General features: G+C 57.2%; 1 protein-coding gene across 1 annotated transcript; it reads right to left on the minus strand.

Annotated features, from left to right (window-relative positions):
- Positions 1 to 18: 18 nt before the first annotated feature.
- Positions 19 to 23,734, minus strand: MYH7B (myosin heavy chain 7B). The gene is made up of 42 exons (XM_036824632.1): positions 23,716 to 23,734; positions 23,255 to 23,410; positions 21,877 to 21,983; positions 21,569 to 21,712; positions 20,931 to 21,087; positions 20,612 to 20,639; positions 19,451 to 19,547; positions 17,176 to 17,196; positions 16,927 to 17,019; positions 16,750 to 16,813; positions 15,602 to 15,700; positions 14,828 to 14,931; positions 14,575 to 14,713; positions 14,155 to 14,273; positions 13,913 to 14,062; positions 13,559 to 13,729; positions 12,288 to 12,467; positions 12,063 to 12,195; positions 11,906 to 11,982; positions 11,393 to 11,480; positions 11,074 to 11,191; positions 9,166 to 9,289; positions 8,928 to 9,064; positions 7,884 to 8,139; positions 6,686 to 6,928; positions 5,850 to 6,026; positions 5,617 to 5,762; positions 5,210 to 5,300; positions 4,731 to 5,120; positions 3,934 to 4,060; positions 3,728 to 3,846; positions 3,441 to 3,637; positions 2,966 to 3,315; positions 2,718 to 2,842; positions 2,507 to 2,622; positions 1,680 to 2,076; positions 1,468 to 1,593; positions 1,213 to 1,383; positions 1,017 to 1,121; positions 838 to 933; positions 244 to 381; positions 19 to 168 (listed from the first exon to the last, which is right to left on the minus strand). Exons 2-42 carry the CDS (start codon positions 23,340 to 23,342, stop codon positions 157 to 159), a joined length of 5,820 nt encoding a protein of 1,939 aa, XP_036680527.1. The 5' UTR covers positions 23,343 to 23,410; positions 23,716 to 23,734; the 3' UTR covers positions 19 to 156.
- Between the last annotated feature and the right edge of the window lie 2,096 nt (positions 23,735 to 25,830).

Here is a 25,830-nt window from a genome sequence, read left to right on the forward strand (position 1 = left end):
ATGAGAGGGAACCCGGTAGGAGCTGCAGATGTGGCGTTTATTCAGGGTGTAGCAGAGCTTGGGGCGGCGAGGCTCCAGCAGGGGTGGATGAAGAGAGGAGAGGACCAGGGTGGGGCAAACAGCAGGTGTCCCTCTTCAGAGCCCAGGGCTCAGGTGTCACTCCTTGTGCTAAGGGGAGAGGGGTGCCTGGGTGAGCTGCCCTCCACGCAGAGGGCAGGGTGGGTGCCCCGCACCACTCCTCACCTTGGGGCCCAGGGTGTCCCGGGTCCGCGCCCGCAGCTTGTTGGCCTGGGTTTCCGCCATGTCCGCCCGCTCCTCCGCATCGTCCAGCTCGTGCTGGGCCTTGCGGTACTTGGCCAGGTTAGTGTTGGCCTGCTGCTCCTGGGGGCACAGGCAGGCCTGCTCACCCTTTGGTCACTGAAAGGGTCAGCACCCCCAGAAGGGGCTGGCTTCTCCGGGTCCTCACCTCTGCTCCACCACCACTGCCCGCGGCCCTCCTCCCTCCTCACCAGTACCCACAGCAGGAAGGAGGAGGTGGAGCCACTCCTTCCAGAGGCACCCGTGTGCCAGACCTGGCTGGAAGGGGAAGGCGCATGCGGTCCCTTCAGAGACAGAGCTAGGTCTCACGTCTTGCCGGAGCTGTTAGAAACGCGTCTTTCTTCTCGCTGGGCAGTGGGGTCACTGTCCCAACCTACACACAAAGCCAACACGGGGGAATCCACGGCCCAGCGATGGAGCAGGCCTGACCGGCTGCTGGCATCCCACCTGGCTGCAGAGCCTGGGGCCAGCTGTAGAAGTTGGGTGACCACAGGCATCCTCAGACCCCCGTGCACTCACCGCCTCTTCACACTGCCGTTTGTAGCTCTTGACCTTGCTCTGCAGCTTGTCCACCAGGTCCTGCATGCGAGCCAGGTTCTTCCTGTCCTCCTCGGCCTGGGCAGGCAAAGGGGATTCAGGTCTTGCCCGAAACCAGGCCAGCTCCAGGGCTGCCCCCCTAGGTGGACCTGGTCACCCACCTGGTACGCGAGCTCCTTGACCCGGCGCTCGTGTTTCCGCACCCCCTTGAGGGCCTCGGCGTGCTTCTTCTGTTCTGCGTCGAGCTCGGCCTCCAGCTCCCGCACCTGCGAGCAGCCAGCCCGTGGGCCTGGTGCCCTCAGCCTGCCCTCGGGTGGCCCACCCTGCAGGGCAAGGGACTGGGAGGGCCGCACACACCTTGGCCTCCAGCTTCTGCACCTGCTTCTTTCCTCCACGGAGGGCGGCTTGTTCTGCCTCCTCAAGCCGGGCCTGCAGCTCCCGCACCGTCTGCTCCAGAGTCTTCTTCATCCGTTCCAGGTGTGCGCTCGTGTCCTGCTCCTTTTGCAGCTCCTCTGCCATCATGGCTGCCTGTGCGGGAGGAGGTGGCGTGGTCGGGGGTGAAAGTCCCTTCGGACTCTGCTCGGGGCCCCCACGGTCCCGGCCCAGCCTCACGTCGGTGATGGCCTTCTTGGCCTTCTCCTCGGCTTCCCGCCTTTCCTGGGCAGCCTCCTCCGCCTCCCCGCTCAGCTGGGCCAAATCCACCTCTAACTTCTTCTTCTGGCTCAGGAGGCCTGTGTTCTGGGGAGGGGGTGGGGGGGTGGGCAGGGCTGCAGAGTCGGCCTTCAGGCCCCCGCCCCATGCATCCCTGTGACCCCCGTCCTCACCTGCGAATGCAGGAGGTTGAGGCGCTCGGTGGCCTCCAGCAGCTCCTGTTCCGCCAGCCGCCGGCTGCGCTCGCCCTGCTCCAGGGCGGCCCGCAGCTCGTCCAGCTCCGCGGCCAGCAGGGCGGCCCGCCGCTCCAGGGCCTGTGCCTGCTCGTGGAGCTCGGCCGCCAGCTGCTGCTCCGCATCCCGCCCTGCCTGCTCCTCCTTGAGTTGGGCCTGCAGCAGCCGTGTGGCGGCCTGTGCCTCCGTGGCCTGGCGGGTGGCGTGGCCCAGCTGCAGCTCCAGGTCGTTGAGGTCACCCTCCATCTTCTTCTTGAGCCGCAGCGCCTCATTGCGGGCCCGAGTCTCTGCATCCAAGGAGGCCTGCAGGGACTCCACTGCCCGCTGGTGGTTGCGCCTGTAGTTAGGAGGGATGAAAGGAGGGGTCGTGGCCTGCGAGAGACTTGCTTACAGACACGCGGGGAACACTGGAGACGTGAAGCCAGTTGGAGGATAAGTGACTGATCGATCTCTCCCTGGTTTCAAGCCCCTTGTGTCTGCCTGCCTGTTGCCCATCAGAGCAATTTCACAGCAGACAGACAGGGACTGAACTCTGGCTCTACCCCCACTGTGTAACCTTGGGCAAGTCCTTTGGCCTCTCCGAGGTTCACCTCCAAACTGTGGACCATGGTCCCCACCTGAGAGGGTCGTGGGTATGGGGGCATTAGGTGTCTGTGCCAGTCCCCTGCACAGTGGGGCTCAGCCAACATCACCCGCCCTTGTGCTCTCAGGTGGTTGGGATGGGGGAGGCTGTCGGCCCGGGGAGGAGGGACAGCCCGGCCCCACACCTCAGGTTAGTGCACTCCTCATCTTTCTCCGCCAGTTTCCGGTCCACCTCAGCCTTGACCTGGGATAGCTCCAGCTGGATCCGCAGAGTCTTGGTCTCCTCCAGCTCCAGGGCCCCCTGGGGTGCAGAGCAGATAGTATGGGGATGGGGCCGTGAGTGTGTGTTGAGGGCAGGCCAGGGAGCAGCGGGTCAGTGTCCACCCCGCCCCTGACCTCGGCCTCCTCCAGTGTGGCCTGGAGCTCGCTCTTCTCCCCTTCCAGTGCCTTCTTGGCTTTCTCCAGCTCCTGGATGCTCTTCCCGCTGAGGCTGACCTGGTCTGTGAGGTCACTGATCTCCTCTGCAGAGTGGACAGGGCACTGAAGGGCCACCCCCATGGCTCTGCTCCAACCGTGTCACCCTGTGTGACCCTGAGGGACTCCCAGTGACCCCAGAGCGGCTCTGACCCTGGGGTGGGTCATACCTTGCAGGTTCTTGTTCTCCCGCCTGAGCGTCTCCAGGGCCTCGAGAGCCTCCTCGTGGCTGTGCTGCAGCCGGAAGAGCTCCGTGCCCAGGCTGCGGGCCTCCCTCTGGGCGGCCTCCAGCTCCCGCTGCATCTCCTCATCCTGCCGCCGCCGCTCCTCCAGCGCCCGCTCCAAGTGCCGCTGCTTCTTGTCCAGCGCCGCGGCCGCTGAGGTCGCCCGCTCCAGCTCCAGGGTCACGTCCTCCGACTCTGTCTGCAGCCGCAGCTTGGCCTTCTCCAGCGACGAGCACTTGGCATGAGCGGCCTCTACCCCCGCCTCTGCCTCCTGCAGCCGCAGTGCCAGCTTCTTTCTAGGCCACGGGAGCAGACAGGATCTGGATGCGCAGCTGAGCCCTGCATCTCCCCTCACCCCTGACAGCTCAGAGGTGCAGGCGCCGTCCCTGTGTGGTGACGGCCTGGCCGGCAAGGCACTCACTTGGCCTCCTCCAGTTCCTCGGTCCTCTGGATGGCATCTGCCTCGTACTTGCTCCTCCACTGGGCCACCTCGGCGTTGGCCTTGGACAGCAGCCGCTGCAGCTCGGCCTGGGCTTCAGCCTCCTCCTCGTGCTGCTCCCGCAGGAGGTCACAGTCATGCCGCGAAGCCTGCACGGCATGGGCCAGCGTGCTCTTGGCCTGCAGAGAGCCCAGTGACCTCAGCATCGGGCCGGGCCAGTGGCCCTGTGCCCACCCCGCCTGCTCTGTGGCAGCCAATGGCTGGCCCACCTTGCTCTCCTCCTCCAGCTGCCGCCGCAGTTCCTCCAGGCTCTGGGTGGCCAAGGCCTTCCCACGGCTCAGCTGGCTAATCAGAGACTCCTTCTCCTCCAGCAGGCGGCTCAGCTCCCCTGCAGGCCAAGGGGCGAGCCGGCAGGTCAGGTGGGTGAGGGGCAGCACCGAACCCCGCTGTGGCCCAGCCAAGCCCCCGGCCTCACCACTCTCAGTTTGTAGCCGCCCCCGCTGGGTGCTGGCATCTGCCAGTTGCCGCTGCAGCTCCTCCACCTTGACCTTGGCCTCGCTCAGCTGATCCTCATAGGCCCGGCACAGCTTCTCTGCACTGGCCTGGGATCCGGGGTCAGGGATCAGAAAAAGTTTGTGACTCACAGGGCAGGATCTAGGGCTGCCAGTCAGAGACGGGGACCCGGAGTCGGGAACTAGCAGGCTAGACACGTGCCCAGGAATCAAAGGGAGAGCAGAACCCCACGTTCAGGGTCGGAGATTCTATTGTTGGACTATGGCTTAAAAGATGAGTGTCAGAAGTGAGAGGGCTGTACTAGCCCCAAGGCCGGTGGGTCAAGGTGAGGTTAGGATACTAGAGCGTGAAGTCGGCCGGGGACACTGGTCAGAGGTCAGCTGTCAAGCTTAGGTGGTACAAAGGTCAGGGGTCAGGGTTGGGTGCTGGGATTCAGGACAGGAACAGAGTCAGGACAGGTATGAGGTCAGAATTCAGAGGTCAAGGACTGAGAAGTTGGAATTGGATGCTGGGTCAAAAATCCCCTGCAGTCAGGGCACAGAGTTTAGGAGGTAGGGTCAGAGGTCAGGACTGGTGTGGGGTTCAGGCTGGGTGTCAGGTGAATGGATCAGGAGTCCCGATCGGGTGCAGGGCCAGGACTAGTATGGAGTCAGACTGGCAGCGGGTGGTCAGGGGTCAGCTGCTGGAGTCAGAAGTGGTTCAGTCAGGATAGGCTGCTAGAGTCGGGTCAGAGGTCGGGATCAGGAAGGAGGCAGACACCTTGCCGCGGGCCAGAGTCTCCACGCTGGCGCCCAGATCGTCCACCTCCATGCGGAGCTCGCTCTTCTCCTTTTCCAGCTTCTGCCGCGCCCGCTGCAGGCTGTCCACCTGCTCGCCCAGCTCGGCCACGCTCTCCGCCTGCTTGTGCCGCAGGGCAGCCACTGTGGCCTCGTGCCGCAGGGCCACCTCCTCCAGTTCCCGCCGCAGCCGCCCCAGCTCGGCCTCGCGCTTCCGGCAGCCCTCGCGCTGCCCCGCGGACGCGCCGCCCGCCTCCTCCAGCCGCTCGCTCAGCTCCTCCAGCTCCCGGGCTGCTTCTGCCCGCTGCTTCTCCACGCGGGCCCGGGCCGCCCGCTCGGCCTCCAGCTCCTCTTCCAGCTCCTCCGCCCGAGCCTGGGGATGCGCAGGCGGCAGTGTCACCTCCGTGGGCCTCTGACCCGGGTCTCCGCCCACCCCCCCCCCCCCCCCGTTCCCCCGCACACCTGCAGCTCCTTGATCTTCTTCTGCAGCTGGGCCCCAAGGAGCTGCTCGTCCTCCACTCGAAGGTTCAGCTGACTCAGCTCGGAGTCCTTTCTGGAGGTCACAGGGTGGGCATGAGCCGGCCCAGGGCCTAACTCCCATGCACCTGCCTGGGGCCCCTCCGTACCCGCCCCCAGCACACTCCCTGACTGAGGCACCTCGCCCGGAGCAGCCCTAATTGACCTCATCCCTGTGTTCCCTCTCAAGCCCGGGCCCTAGATCCTGGCCCTTGGTGACCCCCTACACCCTAGGGTTCAACCTCTGCTGTGATGCAGAACTGACTAGAGGCCAGGGGGCTGAGAAGCGGGGTGCAGGTTCAGGAAGCCCCCTGTGGCCAGGAGGTCGGGGCTGCGGCCCTCCCCACGCCTACTTCTTGAGCTTCTCCTCCAGCTGCTGCTTGTCCTGGGCAGCATCTGTCACCGACTCCTGCGTCAGTTTCAGGTCACCCTCGAGCTTGCGTTTGGCCCGCTCCGTGTCCATGCGCAGCTTCTTCTCTTGCTCCAGGGAGCACTCCAGCTGTGGGCAGGACGGGGTGGGTGGGCTCTGCGCCATCCCGGCTGTCCCGGCCCCACCACACAGCCCGCTGCCGTGGCCCCGACTTACATCTTCCACCTGCTGCTCCAGGCGGGCCTTGGCCTTGGCCAGCGCGCTCACACGGTCCTCCTCAGCCTGCAGGTCGCCCAGGGCCTGCTGGTGGGCCTCCTGCAAGGCCTTCTTCTCCTTCGTCAGCCGGGCCACCGACTCATCCAGCGCCGCCATCTCCTCCGTCAGGTTCTTCACCTGTGTCAGGGCCAAGGTCACCACGGGGATGCCTCCCCCGCACTCTGGTCTGAGCGGCCGCCACACCATGCCACAGCAACCGTCCCCTTCGAGCCAGGGAACCTCGGGCGAGTCACTTCATTCTGAGCCTCAATTTCTTCATCCTTAAGGGATGATTATAGCGTCCTCCTCTAGGGATTAATGAGCAAATGCTCACAAAGCCCTGTGCACAGTGTCCGGCCCAGAGTGAGAGATCAACAGACACCAGCTATTCTGGGGATTCACAGGTGTTTAAGCAGCTGTTTCCCAGTCCTGCCTTCCTCGGGGAGCACCTGTGAGAACCTGAATAAGCGGCTAACCCTGCTGAGCCCCACTTTCCCCTCCTGTATGATGGAGTCAATACCCCAAGTCTTTGAACCACGTGGGCTCTTGGGAGGGTTCAATGAGGGAAGGCACCTGGGGGACATGGAGCTGGTGGACGACAATCACTAGCATTTGCTGAGTACCTACTACGGGCGAGGCCCGGTGGCGAGCGCTAGCACAGGCTAGTTACACACTGAATCCTCACCCGCCCTAATGAGGGAAGTGCTGCTATTAACAGCAGCATTTAACAGATGAGGAAATTGAGGCCCACAGAGAGGAAGACACCTGCCCAGGGCCACAGCCGGCCCGGCCCACACCTTATTCTCCGTGGCTTGCTTCTCCTTCTCGGCCTTGGCCAGCGTCAGCTCCAGGTCATCAATGTCCTTCTTGAGCTCTGTGCACTCGTCTTCCAGCTTGCGCCGGCGGGCAGCCAGGTCAGCGTTCACCTCCTCCTCGTCCTCCAGCCGCTCGCTCAGCTCCTTCACCTTCGCCTCCAGCTGCACCTTGGACTTGATGAGCAAGTGGCAGCGCTCCTCGGCATCCGCCAGGTTTTCCTGCTCCTGGAGGGGGACACGGGGAATGCGGCAGAGTCAAGGCAGCTGAGGGACACCAGGCCAGGCCCCGGAAAGCAAGTTCATTTGTCCGTGCAGAGGCTGGACACACGCTCGGTTGGGCTCCGGGACCCAGGAATGCCGAAGACCTGCTCTTGGCCCTGAAGGCGTTCAAGTGTGGTGGGATAAGGGCTCAGGTAGAGGGATGGACGGGGCAGCAAGAGGGGAACGTTAGACAGGCTGGGGACAACCCAGAGTAAGGCCCAAACAAGGGCTCTAGCAGAGAAGCCAACTGCCAGCTCTGCCCACACTGGGCTGAGGGGGTGGGGAGAGCCCTGCACGGCCACGGAGGGCTCAGGTTCTCTGCCATCACTGTTCCCTCACTACCTGGCTGCATAACGTCTCCTGCTCTAGCAGGTGAGTTTGTGAGCACAGGCCTGTCTGTTCTCCCACCAATGTATCTCCAGAGTTTCCATGGGGCCTGACACTCAAAGTATTTGCTGAAGGAAGGAATGGCTCTGTGGACCTGGGGAGGATCCGGACCCTTGATCTCTACCCTCTGGTTGTTACTGTTACCTGCTGCCTGGGTTCCCGTGGCCCTTAACCAGAGAAGGGAGCATGGAGCTGTCTTGGGGATGGAGAGGAGGGGAGAGTTGGGGAGATGGGGCTACACCGTAGCTTTGCAGGAAGCCACGGGGGCACAAGGCGTGGGAGCATTAGGACACGTGCATAGACTGGGTGGGGAGGTTGGGAACATGGGAGGCTGCGCACGGGCACAAGCCCATGAGCCTCCGGAATAGGAAGGAAGACCCGGGTGAGGCCTGAGCACCCAGAGCACGCCAGGTCCGCCCTGGCCGGGGATCTGGTTATGGTATTTCCTCAGAGCGGCCTGGGGTTCTCTGAGCGGGGCTGGGGGCCGGGGGCACCACGTCGCAGAAAGAAACCCTGCCCCTCCCCTACTCACTGCCTGCAGCTGCAGGGCCAGGTCGTTCTTCTCCTGGGTGACGCTGACGTGCGTCTCCTCCAGCTCCTGGCACTTGGCCTCGGCGGTGGCCAGTGCCCCTCGCAGCCCCCGCAGCTCTGCCCGCAGGGCCGCCAGCTCCTCCTCAGCCTGCGCCGAGCGTAGTAGTGGCTTCATCTTGAAAAAGAGCTTCATCCATGACCAGTTCTTGACGGCATTGAAGGCGCGGATGTTCCACTGGATGGTGAACAGGGCGTCCCTGGGGAGGGGCAGCCACAGGTGGCCAGCAGGTTCAGTGCCGCTCCTTCATAGTGACAGCCCCGATGTTCCCTGAGCACCTACCCTGGGCCGGACACTGCACTGAGCACTTTAGCGTGGGACCTCGTTAACCTTCCCAACAGCCTCTCAAGTAGGTCCTAATCCTCTGCTTTACAGGCGAGCTTGAGGGTGAGGCCCAAGGTCACACAGGTCTGCCTCCGGGGCAGGAGCTCAGGAGCCCTGAATGGCCCCTGCAAGTGTCCTGAAGACACCAGGGGCGGTTGAGCCACTGGGCTCTTTTATAAGGTCAGACTGCATGGGCTCACATCCCAGCCTCCCACCTCCCGCCACAAGCCAGCTGACAGGCTCCGTCTGCTCAGACACCCCCTCTAGTGAACAGAGATGATCATGGCACCTACCTCTCAGGACTGTCCTGTACTTTAACCGAGATAAATTCAAATAAAGTATCTTGCCCAGGGCTTGGCACTTAAGAGTCTTGGGAAACACTAGATGCCCTGATTACTACTCCAGGCCACACTCTGGGATGGCCTGGAGCACAGGCAGGTTCTCTTACCTCAACTTCTGAGGTGAGGAAGTGGCAGCTGGGGGCTGAGGGGCACGAGCCACAGCCTTGGCCCTTGGGAGGTGTGGCATGCAGGCAGCCACACGGTGAAATCTGACCCACAGGACGGTATGACAGGGTTCAGAGATCCTGGGTTCAGAGGGTCCTGCGAGCTGGGGGACAGTGGCTGTGCCCCCGCATCCCCCCCACCCCCTTCCGACACCCACCTGCCTCCAAGCAGGCGCTGGTACTCGAGGCGCATAAGGCGGCCCCGGCTCCGTGCCTGCAGCAGTGTCAGGACCTTGGCCAGACGCTGGTCACGAAGCTCCTCCAAGATGCCTAGAAGCCCAGCCTTGAAGAACACCTGGGGTGTGGGCGGTAGGTATAACCCTCAGTCGCCTGCATGACCCCTGCAGTGTGACCGCCCACATCCGGTCCAGTGCCCTAATTCCCTTGTGCCCTGACCTTGGTATGGCCAAACTGGTACTGGGTGTGGTCGATGTCCAGCGAGGCCAGCAGCTTCTCTGTGGCCTTCCTGCTGTCCATGAAGGTGTCGTCCGGGATGGCGCTGGGGTTCAGGATGCGGTACCTGGGGGAGCGGGGAAAGGGCTGGAGAGGAGGGTGCTGGGCAGGGAGCCGACGACGGAAGAGGCTGGCCCCTCAGAGGCCGGAGTAGAGGCTCCAGAGGGGCACCCCCTGAACAGGCTGGCGGGGGACGGCCTTGTGACACCTGAGGACTGGGCATACTCTGCTTTGAAAGCTTGGGTAGCATTTAAATGCATTCAGTAGTTAAGTTCTTTAAGAGCCTACAGCATTTACAAAAGGCATACAGCACTTTTATAAGTTTTTAGTTTATAATTTTTAATAATTTATCATTTTTTTCAGAAGGGCAAAAAAAGTAAAGAAGGTGATGTGTTACAGCGTATCACAAACTGAAGAAACACTTGGGAGAGAATTCTAATCAACAAGAGCAAGGGTTCTGGCACAGCCACTTCTAAAGGGGACACACTTGCACATGTGTACAGGGCTGTGTGGGTCAGGCTGTCGTGACCACACTGTGAAGGCAAAACCCTAGAAACACAAAAAGGCCCCTTACTAAGGGACTGATGAACAAAGCACGGTTCACTGGATTATGGGATATTTTACTGCCATAACAAAATGGATGCTGCTACATGTGTCATTACATTTATCCAAAGCCCTAGAATGTACAACACCAAGAGTGAACTGTAATGGAAACTATGGACTCTGGGTGATTAGGATGTGTCAGTGCGCGCTCATCAGCTGTAACAAATGTCCCACTCTGGTGGGAGATGCTGATGACGGGGGAGGCTGTGCACGTGTGGGGGCAGGGGCTTATGGGAAATCTCTGTGCCTTGCCCTCAATTTTGCTATGAACCTAAAACTGCTCTAAAAAAAGAAAGTCTTAATATTTAAAAAAAGGATGATGATGCAGACTTATGTCTATTAATAAGGAACAATCTCCAAGACATATAGTTACAGGGAAAAACAAAGAGAACATGTGTGTGTGCACCCACGTGTACAATATTTGTATGGACACATAAGTATAACGGTCAGCGTGGATGGCCCCAGTTACTTCTGAAGGGGGAGGGAACTGTGCACGATTGCAGCCTGACAAAAATCAAACCTATAAAGGGAAGGCAGAGGGGCTAACAGCACGGGCCGAGCACTCACTTGGTGCCAGCCATTACATAAAGTCTAGTCCACGTGAACCCTCATTCAACTCCCAAATCTACCTCCAGCTCTGCCTGCCCCCCGACCCTTGAGCTCCAGACTAACAAATCCAATCTCTCCCTCAACTTTCCTATCTGCTGGAGACATTTCTTTTTTTTCCGGCCATGCTGTGTAGCTTGTGGGATTTTAGTTCCCCGACTAGGGATCGAATGCCCGGGCGCTCAGCAGTGAGAGCGCAGAGTCCTAACCACTGGACCGCCAGGGAATTCCCTGCTGGAGACATTTCAAAGTTGACATGTTCAAAGTCAAGCTCAATCCACTCTCCCACTACTTCCCCACAAAATTTTAAAAATCCTATCTTGGTTTCTCAGTAAATCTACCACCAACTCCCCAGTTGCTCAGGCCAAACAACCAGAAGTCACCCTTGTATTTTCTTTTTCTTTCTTATTCCACATCCAATTCATCAGTAGCAAGGCCTGTTGGCTGCACCTCCAATATTTACCCTGAGCCTGTTCACATCTCCCCCAGCCCACCGCCCACCCCCAGGTCTCAGCCATCAGCATCTCCCGCTGGGATACCTTCTGGCCTCCTCCCCAGTCCCCCTGCATCCTCCTCGGTGCCCTTCCACCCCCTCAGGCTGGAGCTGGGGAGGAGCCAGGGCTGGGGCAGGGAGACACCCACCGTTGCCGGAAGTCAGCGTAAAGCAGCCTATTGGGGAATCCCTGTCGGCAGATCCGGATCCCCTCCAGAACCCCATTGCAGCGCAGCTGGTGTAGCACCAAGAAGGCATCCATGACCCCTGGACATGGTGGGGGTTAAAGGAAAAGATTAGAGGTCAGTGGACACAACTTCATGCCCCAGAAAAGACGAGAAGTCCAGACACAGGGCTCACTTTGAGGCTGAGCAGGCCCTGCGGAGGGGGCAAGACCCAGCTTCCAGTCTGCGCTGTCCCCTCCCTCCAATGTGCCCCCACGCCACCAACCCACCCTGGGGTGACTACCTGGGGTCTTGTTCTCGTTGGGGACAATGCAACGGACAAAGTGGGGCTGTGTGGCCCGCAGGTTGGTCATCAGCTTGTTGAGGTTCTCCTGTGGGTGAGGAGAGGGGAGAAAGCACAAGAGGGCAGAGAAGCAGAATTGGAAACCGCAGTGGATGAGCCCCTTAAGGACTGCGCAGTAGGTGCCTAAGCGTGTCTCTGCGGTGCTGCCCTTTCACTCTGCTCCTTGTGACCCTTTGCCCTCTTCTGTTTGACTGGGTCCCCGTTACCATCACCAAAGTCTTCACTCCCCCACCCAATCCCTGTGGCTCCGGCCCCATCCCCCCCAAACCCTGCCCAGGCAGCATGGGGACGGGAAGCAGCACAGACTTGCTGTGATGTTCACGTGGAGAGGAATTAAACATCACTGCAAGTCTTAACGGCCGCCCGCCCAGGGTGCAGGGGACAGAGCAGGGAGCCGGGACGGGGTGGAGGCGGCAGGGTGAGGGCCTGCACGAGGCCTAGACTGGGCCTCACCTTGTGTAGCTGGGACACCGTCTGGAATGATGCTGCCTTCCTACGCTTCTCTTTCACCCCAGACTTGGGGGGCTCGGCTAGGAGAGACATGGGACCAGTCACTCCAAGGGACATCACTCTGTGAGTCCCCTACAGAATCTCATCCCTCTGTACTCACTAGAGCATGAGCCAGCATAGTTCTCGTAGAGAGTAGCCAAGAGCTTGTTCTGCGACTTTTGGAAGATGGGGACCACCGTCTCATTCAGTGGATCCTTGTTTTTTTCCAGCCAGCCCACGATGCTGTAAGGCACCTGCCAGAGACCAGACGGGGGCTGAACCGAGGAGGGGGAACCCGGAGGAGGGAGGAGAGAGGTCAAGAGCTGGGGTTTCAACAGGCACCTACCACGCCCGCGTAGTGGACCACCTCAAAGTGGGCCTGGTATTTGCGCTTCTTGTCAGGCCGTGGCTGCTGGAAATTGGGCGACTTCCCCGCGTGGTTATCATAGAGCTTGGCCCGGAAGCTGGCATCTGAGGCCTTGGGGAACATACACTCCTCCTCCAGAATGGACAGGATGCCCAGTGGCTGGGGACAGGGCACAGCTTGAAGGGCCTCCATCAAGCCAGCCCATCCAGGCCGGGCTGGATCCCCATTTCCTGGAGCCCCTCCCTCTGGGAGCTCTCCCAGACCCTCCAACCTCAGCCATCTGCCCTGAGGGACAAAGAACTGACCTGCACCCAGGAGCCCTGTCTTCTAAGAAAGAAAGTTTGTGGTTTGGCTTCCAAGCCCTTTCTGCCCGACTTGCAGCTCTGAGTTGTTCTCTTTACTTATAAGAAGTGTGCAAACTCAAACCGGCATCCGTGGTCTCACACTCTCACACGTGGTACAGTCAAAAAAGGCAGCTGAGTTCAAATTCTGGCTTCCTCACTTAGTAGCTATGGGGCCCTCAGACCTCTCTAAGCCTCAATTTCCTAACTTGCAAAATGGGGAAATGAAAACTTTCATTGTTGTTATAACAGCAAAAGCTGTCAACCACCTAAATGTCCACCAGTAGGAGATTACAGAAATGCATGAAAATCATCTGCTGCATGAACTACTGTGCCTTCTTCAACAAAGCACCATGCTCAAAATACACTCTCAGAGAAAAGGTAGGATGAGAAATGCGTCTGTGTTCATAAGAGAAAAGAGATGCCCAGGATAAAGGACTGGGAGGAGACAGGTTGTGTTAGGATTGGGAGACACATCTTTTCTCCTTTATTTCTGATTTTTCAATTTTTCTTTGATTTTTCTTTCTTTCTAGTCTTTATACAATAGGGAAATATATGTAATGTTTTATAGACAAATAAACAAACACACCCTACCCTGCCCTGTATTTCTGGACAGTTTTGAGGGTCCAAAGAAACTGTGGCTGCAGCAGTGCTGGGATGCACGCTCACACACACACACACTGCTCACCAACACACAATCACACTCAATCTCCAAAACACCTAGTCACACACATGCACACATTTCCATTCATATACACGTTACACACACATGTGCACAGCCACGCTCATACATGCACACACACATGCAGGCTTGCACACGCTCGCTCACACACAAGTGCGCATTCATTCCTGCTCACCCACTGCACCCATGCCTTCCCTTCCTTGCAGTGACCTGGCCCCGGGCCTCACCTTCTCGATGAGGTCAATGCAGGGCTGCAGGTCCAGGCCGAAGTCGATGAAGACCCAGTCGATGCCCTCCCGCTTGTACTCCTCCTGCTCCAGCACAAACATGTGCTGGTTGAAGAACTGCTGCAGCTTCTCGTTGGTGAAGTTGATACACAGCTGTTCAAAGCTGTTAAACTATAGTGGGAGGCGCCCGGCTCAGCAGGCCTCCTTGTAGACAGGGACAAGGAGACCCACAGAGAACAGGGATGTGCGGGAGCTCACCCCGCTTCCAGGCAGACACCCAGGGCTCTTGCCCCTACCCCCAGTGGTCCTCCACCCCAGAGACAACAGACCCTGGGGGTGTGGGCCTGCCCTCACCTCAAAGATCTCAAAACCGGCGATGTCCAGGACGCCGATGAAGAACTGACGGGGCATCTTGGTGTCCAGCGTCTGGTTGATCCGTGACACCAGCCACCGGAACAGCCGGTCGTAGGTGGCCTTGGCCAGAGCCCCCACGGCAAACACCACCTGGAGGCGCGGGGAGGCTGCTCTGGGACCTGGCAAGGAGGGGACCCTGCCCCAGCTGTCCCCAGGTGGGCCCCGGCCTGCCAGCCACTCACCTGCTCCACACTCTGACCCTTGGTCACATACTCGTTCCCCACACGCACTCGGGGGTGCAGAAGGCCTTTGAGGAGGTCTCCACTGCTGACCCCCATCAGGTAGGCAGCCTTGTCAGCACCTGGCAGGGCACATGGGTGAGATGAGGGGGAGGAGGCCAAGAAGACGGGTACTTGGGAGCTCTACCGGCCTCGACTTAGGGTTATGAGAGGGAGGTTGGAAGAGGTCAAGTTCAGGGTCAGCAAACTGTACAGCTCAGGAGGGTGAGGGTCTGGAATTGAGAAGTCAAGGTTTACAATCAGGGCCAGGTTAAGACTGAGGTCAAAGGCTGTGGACAAGTCTTAGGGTTAATGGTCACGGACTGGATGCTGGGATCAGGGTCAAGAGGATGACCAGGTCAGGCCAGGGTCAGGGCCCCTCACTCTCGGTGCCGTCGGCCTCAGCCTGCTCCTCCCACTGCTTCTGCTTGAACTTCATGTTGCCAAAGTGCAGGAGGGCCCCCACGATCTTGTAGCAGGCACACTTCTCATCCACGCTGAAGCCCAGGATGTCCATGGCATGCTGGGGGGTGGGGGGTGGAAGGCTCAGAGAAGTCTGGGCTCCTCCATGGTTCAGCCGAGTGAAGGGCACTGGACCTGCTCCCCCAGGTTTCCTCCCCTCCCACCAGAGACATACGTCAGTGGCCATGAGCTCCTCCCCGTCATTCATGTTGTCCACAGTGATGACGCCCTGGCTGCAGAAGTGGTAGTCATAGGGGTTCATGGACAGAAGCAGCATGTCTGGGGGACACGGGGCAGAGAAGGGCAGGTTGGCTGTGTTCACCCAGCTCTCCTCTGCACCCCCATCCCAGCGTGGTGGGTCCTGGGAGCCAGCCCGGCAGGAGAGTGTAGGGCCCTCGCGAGATTTTGTAGCTTGAGTTTCTCTCCTCGACTCCCATGCTCATGGCTTCTCTTTCTTTACGGTTCTGAGAAATTAGCCTCGGTCCCTATGTCTCACTCATCTTTTGACCATTGCGCAAGCCACCCCTATGGCCCAGACCCTGTGCTGGGTGCTGCGGCCCAGCGAGGACCAGATTCTGCCCTTGAGGGGCTTGCAAGAGAGGGGAGTTGGGCCTAGACAGAGCCATTGCTCCCCACTGGTGCTAGGTGGGGCCTCTCTAGTCTCAGGACAGCAGGAGAGACAACCCTGCCAGGGCAATGGTACTAAGGGGCCCATTTCCTAGCACGAGGAGGAGAGGGCTCAGCAAGAACTGGAAGTCCCAGGAAGGGGGTGGGTGGATAGAAGGGGCTCTAGGTCTCCAGGAAAGAAGGGATGTCACAGACCCCAGAACAGTGGGGGAACAGGTAGCCCAGGGCCTGATCTGATGGGGGCCGGGACAAGGCTGGGCAGCCCAACTGCCACCCAGACCTGTGGGCTCCGATTCCCACCCCATCTGCTGCTGGCCCTCACCCTGCAGCTCTGGCTTCTTCCCTGAGAGGATCTGGTAGTAGACGTGGTAGCCTCGCTCACCGGGCAGCTGGAAGATCACCCTTGACTTCTCCAGGAGATCTGGGGAAAAGGGAGGCGCTGGCCTAGTTTCCCGAGTGGGTCACCCCACTATGGCTGAGGGGCAGGGAGGACGTGTCAGCAAGGGGCAGGGGTGTGTGTGGAGGTGCCGTGTCTGCACACATGCCAGCATGTGCTGAAGGGTGTCTCTCCATCAGCGCACGTGTCACAGTGTGGGAATGTGTATGTTTGTACGTCTGTGTGTCTCTGCGTGTGGGTGTATTAACGTAGCTGTCTGTGTATGGGTCTTGATTTGTCTGTTCTTTCATCTGTGCTTTCATTCCACCATCCACAGACCACACTCCTTTTCTCCAGAGCACTGCTGGTGTGTCAGTGTGTGCACCGAGCAGAGCCTCTGTGTGTTTGCGCATGGGTCGGTCGGGGCATGAATTATGACGTTCCCGTCTATCACCACCTGCCCATGCTTATCCATCAGGATCTGGCCATGCACCCCAAGATGGGGAGCAGTCAGCGTGGGGGCCCCTCTATGCATGCAGCCTGGGCACCTGGTGTCTATGCAGCAGGTCTGGGTCAGGCGGGATGGGCAATGGCCCCAGAGAGGCATTGGGGGAGGCTTCCGGGAAGGATGGGGACTCGAGGTGTAGAGATGAGGCCAGGGCAGGAGGGGCACAGGCCTGCCCTATCAAGGGCCAGAGAAAAGACTGGGATGATGGGTGAGGGGAAGGGCCCAGTCACAAGGAGCCTGGCTGGCCAAATAAAGATTTGGGTCTCCATCTTAAGGTGATGGGATCTGGAAAAGGTCTTTAAGCAGGAATGCGATGTGGTCAGATTAGTCTCTAAGAAAAGATCACTCTGGCTGAAAGGAGATCCAGCAGAGGAATGGAGAATGGAAGACCACACGGGGGCTGGGGGAATGTTCCAGGTGAGAGGTGAGGTGGCCTGAGCTGGGCTGTGGCCAGGGGATGAAGAGAAGCGCCTGGGACAGGTGGGAGCCCCAAGAACTTGATGACAGACACTCAGTCTGAGCGGAAAGACTCAGGCCTGGGCCTGTTTCCCCATCCTCACCCTCCCCCACCCTCTCCTAGACTCACAGCTGTCAATATCCGCGGATGCCAGCTTCCCAGAGGGACCGAAGTGAATGCGGATGAACTTGCCCTGTGGGCAGAAAAGCAGCCTCAGTTGGGGGCCCAGCCAGCGCTGCCCTATTTGTCCAAGGCTCCCACCACCTTGTGTCTCCCCACACCCGGCTCTCCCACTGCGGCACTCACGAAGCGGGACGAGTTGTCGTTCCGCAGGGTCTTGGCGTTGCCAAAAGCCTCCATGGCAGGGTTAGCCTCAATGATTTTATCCTCGAGGGTGCCCTGGTGGTGGCGGGCCGAGGGCTCTGTCAGCCCGTGGTCCCGGGGTCTCGGCCCATCCCAGACAACCTCTGGTTGGGAAGGGGAAGGGGAGGGGAGGGGGGTTCCCCAGGACCTCATAATTCTTGCCTGCCCCACTCACACCAGCCCCGTACCTACCCTGGTCTTCATGGCCAGAAACTGCCGGGAGGAGAAGGAAGACAACGTTAGAGGGTGTGAGGTGTCACCAGGCAGGAGCGGGCAGTGGGGTGGTTAGCGGGACAGTGAACGTTAGTCACCCAAATGTGTACCCGCCCCCGACCCCTCATGCCCGACCCTCCAGGGACTGTTAGAAGGAGAAATGCTAGAAAGTGGAGCAAACATGGCCCTAGTCAGGGGCTTGAGGCAGCGGCTGCGTCTGGGGGTCTCCTATTCACAGCCCCCCCAAGCCCCGTCTCTGGCCTCCTCCATATCCCTTCACTTCCCATGCCCCAGGAAGTGACCCTGCCCCAAGCCCTAGAGGCTCCTGACTACAGTCTACTCCCCTTTAGAGCCCAGCTCAAGTGCCCCTTCCTCTAGGAAGGCCTCCCTGATGCTCTGAGGCTGGAAGAGACCTCTTCCTGCCCAAACCTTCTGACCCCTCCCCTCCCTCTGTGACTGCCCTTCTTCACACTACTCCTTTGTATTGTGATGAGGTGCATTTTCATTGTACAGTTGTACACCGACTATTATTCAAAATAGCCCTGTTGGGTGCATATCATTAGCCCTAATTTGCAAATGAGGAAACCAGGACTCAGAGCAGGAAAGTGATCTGCTCAAGATGGCACAGTGGGTCAGGGGCAGAACAGACACTGAGCCCAGGCATCCTGCTTTCCACGATGCCCAAAGCCACCTGTATGTCTCATCTAGAGGGACTTACTGAATGGAGGGGATCCTCCCCCCTTGCTCTCCTAGCCTCATCCTTGTCTTCCCTCCTTTTCCCTTTCTTTCTCTTCCCTACCCTGGATCCCAGCAGCCTGGGAAAAAAGGGAGAAAAAGGAAGGAATAGATTCTGGAGTGACAGGTGTCATGCCACCTGTCCCATGCCAGGGGACTGTGGTTATTCACTCACCTCCACGGAGCGCAAGACTTAAAAATCCCCCTGAGGTATTGCTGGGGAGACAGAGGCAGGAGAGAACTGGCAGGAGCCCCTCCCCCGAGCTCCACCCCACACATTCAAGTCCAGGGCTTTTGAACAGGGCTCTCTTTGGAGATGTGGTCAATTTGGGGGCCGAGGGGAGGGAGGTTGATAAGGCTCTTAAGCTCCAGCACCCATGGCCCCTGAGGGGCAGCCTTTCTCTCTACCTCCCCTGCCTGACAGCTCCCCCCAACCCCGACTCCACGATGCAGGGCTCCTTTCTGCCCAGGTGCCCCCTACCCCTGCCCCTCCCAGCTGCATCCCTGCCAGCTCCCTGCCCTCCATTCCTGTTCCTGGACCAAGACCCGACTTTCTGTAGCATCCTCAGAGACACTTAGGGAGTTGGGAAAATGGGGTGGGGGGGAGGGAGGAAAGAGTACCAAAAAGTCAACAGCAAAAACAAAACAAAACAATAAAAACAACCACCACCACACCAAAAAAACAAAACTGAAATAAAAAGAAAAAACGAGAAAATCAACTGGGAAAATAGGAAGAGGCAAAAAGAAAAAGAAAAAGAAAAAAACTTTAAATGGAAAAAAGAAAAGAAAAAGAAGAAAGAAAAATGTCCCAGAATAAACGCAAGGCTCAACAGGACCAGGAGTAGGGGCTGTGCAGGAGGAGGCTTGGGTTTCTGGAAAGAAAAGGCAACCCATTTTGGGGCAGGGGAGCACACACAGAGCTCTGAACAGCTGGCCCTGGGGCTAGGAATGAAAGTTGTACCTCGAAAACAAAAACAAAACAAAAAAATGGTTCCCCCATTGTTTCAGAAAATTTCAAAAACCATAAAGAAATCATGGGGTGCAAAACTGCCCCTTAACCTTGGCTGTTGGGAATGCCAAGTGCCCTTGGCTCTGGCTGAACCTGCTTGTTTGATTGACAGCAGGTAACTGTCTTTGGTGCATGAAAACCAAGAAAACAATTACTTCTTGGTAAAAGCAGCCTACCTGGTAAACTCTCTCAAAATATGAAGGTCATGATGAAAGGGAAAAAATACATAAAATGCTTAGGAATAGCAATGTGGTCCCATCCGCTGTGTTACAGATGGGAACAGTGAGGTAAGCCTGGAACCGCGTCATACAATGTGACAGAGAATGGCCACAGCCTCGCTGGTCGAGCCTTGCTCAGGCCAGAGTCTGCCACCAGGGTGGGAGGCTCAGGCAGGGCTGGAGGCTCTGGGGAATCAACTTTTTAAAAAGAAAAAAAGAAGAAAAAAAAAGGAGAAGAAAGAAAAGAAAAACAGAAGCAGCAGGGAGCAGCGCCCGCGTGGGCGAGTCTTACGGCCTTCTTGCCCAGCCCGTCTCCCAGGGCAGCGACGATGGCAAAGTACTGAATGACCCGCTTGGTGTTAACCGTCTTACCGGCCCCCGACTCTCCCCTTGGACGACACAAACATGAGTCACCAATGTCCACCTGGCTACTCTAATTCCTCCCATCCCCCAACACCCTACCCCTCAAGCAGGGCCCCTCTGCCCTCCCCACACCCAGCTCCCAACTCAGGACCCACACCCCAACTCAAAACTCCTGAGATAAATTAGCGCTCAGAATTGTTTACAAAACAAGCCAACCTAGACCATCCCAGTGAGATGAGAAAACACATTATGATGCCACTGTTTACTGAACACTAACTTACTGCCAGACACTGGGCCAAGTGCTTTACCTATATTGGCTCATTTAAGCCTCAGAAACCTGTGAGGCAGGCACCACTATCATCCGCTTTTGATAGATAAGGAAATGCGGCTCAGAGAAGTTATGTAGCTGTTTCTGCTGTGTGCCAGGTACAGACATTAACTCATTGACTCCTATAGCTCTGTGTGGTAGGTAAGTAGGATTGTTCTGTCTTTTCTGATGAGACTCAGAGGCCCAAGCACACCAGCAGGAAGTGGACCCGTGAGAACTTGAATACAGGTCTTTCTGGTTTCAAAGGCCTTGATTTTCACCAGCAGGCTGCACACACACACACACACACACACATACACACACCCCCACACACGAACGATGTCCATATTGGCTTGGCTGGATATAAACTTGGTATGTAAGAATTCTACCACTTACCAGTGAAGGCAAACAAAGGATTAGAAATAAGACTCAGAAATATGGAGATGGTAAGAAGGAGGAAAGGGGTCTCCCCACTCTCCTTGAGCGAGAATCAGAACTCCCAAAAGATCAAGTTGGGAGAAGATTCCAGGCCCTAGGGACAGAGGGTATCAGGGCTGGTGATCAGTCTGTTACCCCCTTCCTGCACACCACCCATAATACATCTGCCCAGAATAGGGGGCAGAGAAAATGCTCTAATTTAGTTTCACCTGGGACACTGACTCCAGGCGGTAAAACCCCTGCCCTAAGCACTTTGTATTCAAACTTGGGAAATGATTTTAGTTCCACTCTCTTCCTGCCAGATGGCCAGCATTTCCCACCCCATCCCCAGAGCCCCACACTCACGTGATCAGCATGGACTGGTTCTCTCGGTCTGGAAGAAAGGGGAGGAGATAGAGAAGTTAGCCAAAGTGAGGGACCAGCCACAGGTGGAACACCTTGGGTATCCTTGGCGCTGAGGCAGCCCCTCTACCACCCAGGGCCAGAAACGGGAAGGACCAGGTGGGACCTTCAGACTGCAGGCCAGCTCCCACTCAGAGAGACAGAAGGATTATGCTAGAGTGTCCAGCAGCATCAAAAGGAGGGCAGTGCAAATGGAGGGAAGGGGGTCCTGGAGCCGGGGGAGGGGCCTCGGGTGGGGGAGACGAGTCAAGGCGGCCCTTACTGCGCAGCATGTCATTGTAGGCGTTATCTGCCACAGCATATATGTGGGGCGGGGCCTCCGAGCGGCGCTTTCCCTTGTAAGCGGCTACCACGGAGGCTGTATAGATCGGAAGCCATTTGTAGGGGTTGATGGTGACACAGAAGAGGCCCGAGTATGTCTGAGGAGAGAGTGTATAGATAGGTTGTTGGAGGCCAAGTTCCCATTCCCAGGCTCTAGCCCTCGCAAAACTGTGACCCTTGCAAAATCCCCCAAGGAGCTGCTTAAGGTGCGATGCCACACCCTCTGTGGCCGCCCTAGCCCCGCCCTAGCCCTTACTCCTGCCCACAGCCCGTGGCCCCTTCATAGCCCCATTGCCCAGCCTCTGTGCTGCTGCAGCTCCGCCCCTACACTGCCGTAGCCAAACCTCCAGCACTACCTCTAGTCCCGCCCCAGCCAGTGGCCCCGCCTCCACAGCCCCATGACATCACCCTACCCTGCCTCTAGTCCTGCTCCCTCACTGCACACAGCCCCGCCCCTTCCCCCGTTCTGTCCCCACCAGGCTGTGCCTCTTGCCCTAGCCCCGCCCCTGCTACTATGGCCCCGCCCCCACCACACACAGCCCCATCCCACCCGTGGCCCCTCCCCGGCCCATGGCTCACATAGATCATCCAGCGAGCATAACGCTGGCGCAGGTTGTGCAGTACGGCTGCCTCGTTGAGGTACGTCATCATGGCCATGTCCTCCAGCAAGTCGAAGCGGGGCGGGTTCGTGGGCTGCAGTTCAGCTTCACGAACCGTCAGCACCTGCCAGGAAGGCCGTATGGTGGGGTGACAGGTGGGCAGGAACAAACTGACCTCAGCCTCTCACTCCTGTACGCTCCCAGACCCCCTTTCATCCAGAGCACACTGGTCAGGAGCTACACCCGGGAAGGCGGAGGAGCTAATTCCGGGAAAAGGGGGAGCCAAACCTTCTGGTCTTTGGTCTCCACGTTGACTCTGCCCCCAGTAGCCTCGGATTTGACCTCAGCCTCCACGTAACCATCCTGTTCATCAGGTACCCAGACCCGCTTCTTCCCTGGGTTTCGGGGAGAGCATGGGGGTTTTGAGAAAGGCTGACGCACATCCAGGGGTTGGGGACCCAGCTGGGGTTCTCAAATCGTGTCTACAGAGCTGTGCCCCTCCTAGGAGCCCCTCTGTCAGGATGCAGGAGTACCCAGAAAAGATCCTTCCAGACACAGACTCCCGGAAGGGCAGAGCTGGGAGGGTCCCTAGAGATCTCCTCAAAGGATTCCCTGACTGAGGTTACACTCCCTCACAGCCCTGGATCACACACTTGGGTTCAGAATCCTGCTTCTGTTGTATTTGCCCTGTGACCTCAGGAAAATCCCTCATTCTCTATGGGCCTGTCCCTCAAAGGTAAAACATTATGGGCATGTCCTTAGTTCCCATATGGAGCAGCCCTCAATATCAGGCACTTAATTCTCAGTGGGTTCTGCCTTCCCCATTTCACTGAAGACTCAAACCCCGGTCTCGTAAGTCTGTCTTATGCTCCTTCCTGCCTGGCCAGCTGGCCCCAGAGCTCCAGGGAGCCCATATTTCACGGTAGTTAAAGGCACAGACTCAGGTGTCCTGCCACTTACTAGTCAAGTGCCTTAGTCAGGACCAGCTCCATAACTTGCAGGCCCCAGTGTTAAAATGCAGATCCTCTCGTTAAGAAATTATTTACAATTTCGAGATGGTGATAGCAGGGTGTTAAATCGAGCATGAGGCCCCTCTGAGGGCGGTGCCCTGTGTGGCTGCAGAGGTTGCACACCCACGAAGCCGGCCCTGGCCCTGGTCTCCATCTCCCCAGGTTGTTGAGATGATGCGTGGAAAGTCATCTGCTCTGGGCCTGGCACACAATAAGCACTTGATACACATTGCCTATTGTTATTATTGTCCTGTGAGCAAACCGGGTCATAAATAGTAGCCTTTATTCCTGTCCCTGATAAACAGAGGCTTTGGCTCTATGGAAAGCACTAAAAATAACTCCAGCACAGGTTTTATGGACATGTGGAGGCAGCCTGCACACATACCAATCACTCTCATCTCAGAAGCTTCAGGCTCCAGCCACAGACTGCAGCCCCAGGAGGCGGGTGATACTGTCCCATTTTACAGAGGAGCAAACCGAGGCTTGCTCACAGAAATACAGTGATGTACACAGGCCCCCTGGGATTTTATCCTCAGGGCTAAAGCTGTCGGGCCAGAGTGCCCCTTCAGACCCGAGCTGAGTGCCACCCCTCCCCACTCCTGGTCTGAGTCCATAAGGGCTTCTCTGTAGCTGTGCCCCACTCTGCCCTCACTTACCATCCCACAGGACAGTGTGCACCTTCATCTGCTCCTGGTAGCCCTGGCGGAGGTAGCGGGCAGACTCCCCAAGTTCACTCACATCCATCACGGTAGTGGCACTGAGAGGTGCAGGATGAGATCTTAGAGGTTCAAGGCAGTCCAAGGCAGCAGGCACTGGAAGATGGCAGTGACAGGGGAACTGAGGGACCAGGGGCCCCAAACTGGGGCATGATCGAACAACCCACAAGACCTAACGGTAGGTGATTCCGTGGGGCTCCCCACTTCAGCCTCCCTGGTGAGCCCCCAACACACACACACACACACACACACACACACTCTCTCTCTCTCTCTCTCTCTCTCTCTAACACCAGAGCATCCTCTTCCACAGAAATGGAGAGACTTGTGCCAGCCCACAAGCACCCTCACCCATCAGCCTGTCTGCCCTCCCTTGGGCTCCAACTCCAGCCCTGATCACCCACCTCAGCACCACGGTGAGGGCTGGGAGCTGGGCTACCCCTTTTATTGCTGCCGTCAAGGTCATCGGAGGAGAGCTATGTCAGCAATCTCCACGTGTCACAGCCCCCCCGGCCTGGCCACAGGACACAAAAGGCAAATTCCCTTTTATCTCCACCAGCACAGCCCCTGGGCTATTTTTACCTCCTATTGTCAGGGGATCACAAAGGCAGAGAGAGACACTCACTCCACTCAGAGGTTGAGATTCAGACCGACAGGGGCAGGGACAAGGCAGTGAGAGATTTGGGAAGACTGAGGTGCTGGGAGAGAAGAACTGAGTCACAGGGAGTCTGATACACCCAGAAAAAGGTCCACACCCCCAGAAGTGGAGAGCAAGGAGATTCAGGGAGGGCGACCACAAAATGCACTCTGGGACTATTTGGTCCAATCCTCTTTACACATCCAGAGAAACTGAGGCCCAGGGAAAGGAAAGCGCTAGCCAAACCTCACAGATAAACAGTGGCAGAGACCAAGTCAAAAAGAGAAGCAGACACACTAAGGCATCTCTCTCCAGGCACCTGGATGCTGTCTCTTCCCCACTCCCCCTCACCTCTATCCCCAGTTCTCTGAGGTACCCTGGGGAAATTACACAAGAAGAAAACCAGACCTAGGACCATAGGCATAAAGGAATAATTTGGCTGAAGAGGAAGCAAACTGAGGAAATTTAGACCAATCAGGAGCCCCCTTCATAATGACATTTAAGATTCACAGGAAGCCAAGTTCCCACTCTTAGCCCCCTCCTGCACCCTACTCACAGCAGGGGTTTGGGGTGCTGACACTCAGTCTGCCTTCAGAATGTGTCAGGGCACTTCCAGGCTCTCCTTTTCTGTCACCCCATTCAGGCCCTGGTGACGCCACAGAATTCTGGAGTCAGAATATCAAAAGATCCTGGAACCTTCGACACTGGACACAAAGAGGTCCAGAGCTAGGATTCCAGCCAGACATTAGGCTGAGCTCACAAAGAGAAATCCTGTGCACCAACGGGCTACCAATTCCAAATATACAGACATATCTATAGTCTATAGGAATAATTTCAAAGATACATTTTCAACCATAAATAGTTCAAAACAGGCAAAACTAACGAATGATGATAAAGTGAAAGAGTGGTCCTTTGAGGGAAAGCAATGACGAGAGGAGGCACAAGAGAAGCTTCTGGAATGCAGGAAACACTCTATATACTGAGCTGGGCTGTGGTTACACAGGTGTGTTCCCTTTGTAAAACTAATCGTGCTATACGCTTAAGATGTATGCACTTCACGGTATGTATATTACATGAAAACTTTGTTTAAAATGCATGGCCAGGGGCTTCCCTGGTGGCGCAGTGGTTGAGAGTCTGCCTGCTAATGCAGGGGACACGGGTTCGAGCCCTGGTCTGGGAGGATCCCACATGCCGCGGAGCGGCTGGGCCTGTGAGCCACAACTACTGAGCCTGCGCATCTGGAGCCTGTGCTCCGCAAGAGGAGAGGCCACGATAGTGAGAGGCCCGCGCACCGCGATGAAGAGTGGCCCCCGCTTGCCGCAACTAGAGAAAGCCCTAGCACAGAAACGAAGACCCAACATAGCAATCAATCAATCAATCAATAAATCTTTAAAAAAAAAAAAAAAAAAGAACCAACACCTATCAAACTCCTTTAAAAAAAAAAATTGCATGGCCAAATTTGGCAATATCTATCAAAATTACAAATGCCCAGACCCTTTTAGTAATTTATCCTACAGATATTTCCCCATGTTACAAAATGATACAGGTCTCCTTTGGGTGGACATTTAGATTGTTCTCTTTTTGCCATTAAAATCAGGGCTGCGGTGAATATTCTTGTACAGTCTGATGAATTTTCACAAAGTAAACACACTCTGTTCAAGAACCTAAAATTACCAGCATCCCCATCAACCCTCTTTCAGTTACCACTCCCTCACCTACTATCCTGACTTCTAATATCACAGATTGTTTTGAAATTTATATGAATGGAGTCCTACATTATGTATTCCTTTTTTTTTTCTCTCCACGTCATATTTGTGACAACATCATTCTGTTTTAATTCTCTTCATAGAACTTAGATTGTTTCTTCCCTGCCCCCGCCTCC

Source organism: Balaenoptera musculus, chromosome 15 (assembly GCF_009873245.2).
Source record: "Balaenoptera musculus isolate JJ_BM4_2016_0621 chromosome 15, mBalMus1.pri.v3, whole genome shotgun sequence".
Classification (NCBI taxonomy): domain Eukaryota; kingdom Metazoa; phylum Chordata; class Mammalia; order Artiodactyla; family Balaenopteridae; genus Balaenoptera; species Balaenoptera musculus.